The 6,000-nt window shown below is 39.5% G+C and overlaps 1 protein-coding gene and 1 pseudogene across 1 annotated transcript; both read left to right on the forward strand.

Moving 5' to 3' along the window:
- The first annotated feature begins 185 nt into the window (after nucleotides 1–185).
- LOC122087369 lies at nucleotides 186–1,588 on the forward strand (annotated as a pseudogene).
- A 2,850-nt stretch (nucleotides 1,589–4,438) lies between these two features.
- LOC122072306 (probable carboxylesterase 18) lies at nucleotides 4,439–5,916 on the forward strand. The gene has a single exon (XM_042636897.1). The coding sequence runs from the start codon at nucleotides 4,567–4,569 to the stop codon at nucleotides 5,575–5,577; it is 1,011 nt and encodes a 336-aa protein (XP_042492831.1). The 5' UTR covers nucleotides 4,439–4,566; the 3' UTR covers nucleotides 5,578–5,916.
- The last annotated feature ends 84 nt before the right edge of the window (nucleotides 5,917–6,000 follow it).

The raw sequence follows: 6,000 nt of genomic DNA on the forward strand, positions 1-6,000 counted from the left end.
AGAATTCACACAAAAGATATATAACATTCTCATACGACAACCTGATCTAGACTCAGAAATATTACAGGTTTTAACAATAGAATTGAACCATTTGGCCGTCTCCGTCTGGGTAACTAGGTATATGTTCTTCATGAAATATTCTTAACGATCATCACTCAAAAAAAAATGCTACACAGTAACTTGTGACCACAACAAACTTTTAACTGCCAACGTGAGTCACTCATTCGTAATGTGCACCCTCAAGTCTTTCCTTTTCCTTTTCTAATGACTTCTCCTTTGAGATGGGAAGGAGAAAAGAAGGTGCGTTTTCTCAAATGAGTAACCTTTACTCTTAATCGCGTAGAGAGAGAGAAAGAGAATGGCAAGAAACACGTTGACAGCATCGCCGGTGCTACCATGGAAGTCGAGGATCCTCCTCGCTTGCCTGACCCCTGGATTGTATTTGGTACGGCGGCGCAACGGTACTTTAAACCGTTGCCTGATCAACTTTGGATTTCGACACTTCAAAACCCCGGCGAGGAACAAACCGCGGAAAGGTGTCAAAACCAAAGATATAACCATAGACGCCACCCGGAACCTCTGGTTTCGTCTCTTCATCCCTACAAAAGTCCCCTCTGACGTTCTCCTCTCCGTCATCATCTTCTTCCATGGCGGAGGTTTCGCATTCCTCAGCCCTGATTTCAAGTACTACGACAAAGTCTGTCGTCGCATTGCTAGCAAAACCCCTGCCGTCATCGTTTCCGTCAATTACCGTCTATCGCCGGAGCACCGCTTACCGTCACAGTACGTTGACGGCTTCGACACTCTTAAGTTCCTGGATGAAACAGAAATCGATGATTTTCCGGGTAATTCAGATCTCTCACGGTGCTTTCTAGCTGGTGACAGTGCCGGAGCCAACATGGCGCACCATGTGGCATGCAGAGCTGGAGAAGTGGAGTTCCGACGGCTGAGGGTGATAGGGCAGATTTCGATACAACCCTTCTTCGGCGGCTAAGAGAGGACGGCGTCGGAGACCCGGTTGGCAAAAGGTATACTTGTGACGAGGGAGCGGACGGATTGGCTGTGGAAGGCGTACTTGCCGGAAGGAGAGAACAGAGACCATGAAGCAGTGAACGTGACGGGGCCGAGGGCGGTGGATATTAGGCGAATGAAGTATCCGGAGACGATGGGAGTGGTGGGAGGGTTCGATCCTTTGCAAGACAGGCAGAGAGAGTTCTACGAGTGGCTTAAGAGATCTGGGAAAGAAGTAAAGCTATTAGAGTATCCAAACGCGATTCATGCTTTCTATGTGTTACGTGAAGTGCCAGAAGCTTCTCAGTTAATGGAGGAGATCAAGGATTTTGTCGATAATGTTTCTGCTAAGTTCACAAAATGATCACCTCCCATAGTTACCACTCAATCTCATAAATTTAGAGAGAGAGAGAGAGAGACAGAGAGAGAGAATGAATTAATAGTCTGAACTGAAGTAAATAAAAACTCACATTGAGTGTTCATCAAGATGAGCTTCTTGTCCAGTTCTTGGAAGACAAAATTGTATGAAATTATGAAAAATACTAATAAAAAATGCTTATTTTCACCGGAACTACGAACCGGCCTACTAATATTGTATTGATTTGGAGTTTTTTTTTTTTTTAACCAAGGCGTTCAGGTCAGCTTACGCCCACCTTGACTAATCCTCGGGGGAGTTAGTTAAACTCTAATACTATTGATGGACCATGTCATAGTAGAATTTAAATGTACATGTGAGGATCTAAAACCTAATCCTTTTGCTTCTATATATGCATCATTTTTTACTCTTTTAATGGCAAGAAGTGGGATAAGTATTGAATTCTCACATGTGAGGAATAGATAAACACGTTATGTGGCCATATTTCCTATTTATTAAGAGGCTAGATCAATTGTACTACGTTCAACATGATGTCCATGTGATGTTTCATTACCTGTATCATTTTTTGTCATTAAAGGTACAGAGGAGTGTGTGTGTGTGTGTGTGTGTGTGTGTGTGTGTGTGTGTGTGTGTGTGTGTGTGTGTGTGTGTGTATATATATATATATATATATATATGAAAGTTAAAGGGAGAAGTGTTGAATCCTGACATTGCCTCCAGGGGAACATACGTGTTATAGAACCAAATTCGTTGGATCATATTCTCGTACAAGAACATTCACACACCTACTTAGCCTTAAGATTGGATCTTTTACACGTACGATCACCTAGGCATACATGTGAGTGTCTAATACCTAAATTTTTTTATTTTCAAATCTCTTGTCACTTTTTAAATGACAGAAAACGAAATAAGTATTGAATCTTCACATGTATATCCAGGCTCACTTGTATGTGCAATGGATTAATTCTCCTTTACCTTCATTGCATAAGTTCACTCAATCCAGTGATCTATATATCCTGTCGAGAGAGAATGAATGAAATCACTGAGGCGTACGTGAATCTTTTTGTATAAGAACGTGAACCTCTTTAATTATTATCGTATTATTCTCTCACTTTTAGCCTTGGATTTTTTTGGGGGGGGTGAGAGAATGGGGTAGACGGATTTAAAAAGTAATATTTTGATATCCATTGGTCAAAATTCTATTAGCCGGAAAAAATACATAATTTTACCACAAAAAAATAAAGAAGATAAAAAAAAATACAGAAACCAATATATATGGACGGCTTGGGACATATGTGTATGGTTGACTTGATCAACCTCGTGGCTTTGCCATAACCATCATATCAATTTGCATCAGGTAATTAATTTTCTTTTTTTTTAAATGAATGATGATTATATATATTTAAGAAAAAGATTGGGTAAGATTGTATATATTTTCCCTTCCTAGACTAACTCTGTAGTAGCAGGAACTTTATGCATTAGGTTGCTATTTATATTTTAGGGAAAATGTTAGGTATACTAACACAATACTCAAATCTGTCTACTCTCTCCTCCTCCCCCTAGAAAAGTGCATTATACTTTTTCCATCCCAGCTCTCCCATCGGTTGAGCGGGTAACTCTTGAAAAGCCAACGACCTCCTTATTTATAGGAAACTTTTTAAAATATATTAAATTGAAGTATTGTTTTCCACGAGCCTTTTTATAAACCCAAGATTTATAAATTTATTCTTAAAAAATATTCATATTTATTTTTTTATTTTAATACATCAAAATGAACCAAAATTGACTGAAAATGGAAATCAGTCACGATGAATTCCATTTCAAATTTATGATCCATGAAATATGTTTCTTTTCATGTTTTTAATAATAATAATAATAATAATAATAATAATAATAATAATAACAATAATAATAATATTATTATTATTATTATAATGCCATATCATTCTAATAGGTTTGTAGAATTGAAACCATAAAATAGATAAACGAATAATTCCTGAGCTGATTACTACGGGCTCATGAAATTCGCAAGGAAGTGCAAGCATGGGCGAGAACAAGGGAAGCAATGTCCACATGATTATACTTTTGCAGTTTTTTTTTTTTTCCTCATTGATTTTTCAAGGAGAGAGTCGATCACACTGTAAGTTTTTTTTAAGTTAGCAACTCAACGAAAAGGGAGGACTAGGATGAGAAGGGCGTGAGCTCATTTCCAAAGGGGAAGGAAAGTGTGACAAAGGTTGGTCTGCTCACCCTTTTTTGTTCTTTTATTAAATATTCATGATAGATTTACTCACGTGTTCAATACCTAAAACAACACATAGGAGCCAGGAATTTAATTTTTCTGCACGGGCGTAGGTATTTGAAGCTAACAAATGTTACTTTTATTTTCATAAATACCCCATTTTCATCATATAAATGACAAGTGGAGCAAGCATAAGTCTCTAAAACATTGGTGCAAAGTGAATCTACAATTCATGCAAAGGCACATGCACGTGGGAAAAGTGAATCTTCACGTAAATGAATATATGTAAACGTCCATAATCCATGGATATGACAACTATTAAATGAGGAGAGAGAAAATAGATGACATATCCAAGAATCAGGATTGTTCCGATACATTCAAGTATGTAAAGATTCACTGGACTCGAGCACACATGTATGAGAAGCCAACATATGTTCCTTCAATAAATATCCCTTGTTAACATGTATATAAGTATAAACGAGACAGGTGCTGAACTCTGATATGTACCTATATATAAACATGCACAGATTCCAGTCTCAAATCTTGTTCTTAAAAAAAAAAAAAAAGTCTCAAATCTTGGTGGTTTGTGAATTGTGATCAACTGGCAATAACAAACTTTGACTACTAACGTGACTCACAAATTTGGAAAAGACATAATACAATATATCCTCTCCACGTACGTGTTAACAAACCAACACCTCATCCCAATCATTTACAGAGTAAGGATATTTATGGAAGTAAATAGCTCACAATTCCTCCTTAGATTCTTGACTTCTGCAAAATCTAACGTCTTCTTTCTTTTTCATTTTCCTTTTCCTTTCCCTTTTGTCTGTGGACAAGAGAAGGTGGGTGGAAGGTGGGTGATCCTTTTTGACCTGTGTTCTGTGTTCCCTTGCAAGCCATCTTCTTCCTCCTTTAGAGAGAGAGAAGAGAGAGAATGCCAAGAAACATGTCACCAACTTCGCCGGTGCTTCCATGGAAGGTGAGGATCCTCCTCGCTTGCCTGACTGTTGGATTGTATTTAGTACAACGTCGAAACGGTACTGTTAACCGTCCTCTCGTCAAGTTGGCACACCTCAAAATCCCGGCGAGAAACAAACCCCGGAAAGGTGTCAAAACCAAAGATATAACCATAGACGCCACCAGAAACCTCTGGTTTCGTCTCTTCATCCCCACCAACATCCCCTCCAACGTCGTCCTTCCCGTCATCATCTTCTTCCACGGCGGAGGTTTCGCCTTCCTCAGCCCTGATTTCAAGTACTACGACCGTGTCTGTCGTCGCATTGCCAGCAATACCCCTGTCGTCATTGTCTCCGTCAACTACCGTCTATCGCCGGAGCATAGGTTTCCGTCACAGTACGACGATGGCTTCGACACTCTCAAATTTCTCGACGAAACAAAAATCGACTATTTTCCGGCAAATACAGATCTTTCCCGGTGCTTTCTGGCTGGTGACAGTGCTGGAGGCAACCTGGCACACCACGTGGCATGCAGAGCTGGAGAAATGGAGTTCCGGCGGTTAAGGGTGATCGGACAGATTTCGATACAGCCATTCTTGGGTGGCGAAGAGAGAACGGAATCGGAGATCCGGCTGGAAAAGGGTATACTGGTGACGCTGAAGCGGACGGATTGGATGTGGAAGGCGTTCTTGTCGGAAGGAGAGAATAGAGACCATGAAGCAGCGAACGTGACGGGGCCGAGGGCGGTGGAGATAAGTAAAGTGAAGTATCCGGAGACGATGGTGGTGGTGGGAGGGTTTGATCCGTTGCAGGATAGGCAGAGAGAGTTCTACGAGTGGCTGAAGAGATCTGGGAAAGAAGTGAAGCTATTAGAGTATCCAAACGTAATTCATGCTTTCTATTTGTTTCGTAAAGTCCCTGAAGCTTCTCAGTTTATGGAAGAGATCAAGGAATTTGTCCATAACGTTTCTGCAAAGTTCACTAAGTGATTAACTCCCATGGTTACCTCTCAAATCTTACAAATTTAGAGATGAGAGATAGTAAGAAATAATGGATTAATTGTAAGTTAAGAAAAAAAAACTCAAATGGAGGGCTCAGAAGATCAGCTTCTTGAACAATTCTTGCGGCTAGCAAGATAAATTAAATTGTATTAAATTATGAATTATTAGCAGAAAAACTGATTATTTTATCTGTAATTACCAAATATCCTACTGATTTGTATTTAGTGAAACTCTTATATTATCAATAATGATGGTTGCGCATGCTTCATCTTGGGACCTTCCGTTATTCTCTTCCCTCTTAGTTTCGATGTATCATCTTTTTCATAATTTGGATTTTCTCTCCCCTTTTGTTGTATCATGCATTAGTTTGGATTTGTCTACTTGTTCTCTTTCTTCTATGCTTGTTCTCCC

This window comes from Macadamia integrifolia, chromosome 2 (genome assembly GCF_013358625.1).
Source record: "Macadamia integrifolia cultivar HAES 741 chromosome 2, SCU_Mint_v3, whole genome shotgun sequence".
Classification (NCBI taxonomy): domain Eukaryota; kingdom Viridiplantae; phylum Streptophyta; class Magnoliopsida; order Proteales; family Proteaceae; genus Macadamia; species Macadamia integrifolia.

Excerpts from the sequence above, each read along its gene's own strand:
- LOC122072306 (XM_042636897.1), top strand. The coding sequence starts at position 4,567 with ATGCCAAGAAACATGTCACCAACTTCGCCGGTGCTTCCATGGAAGGTG.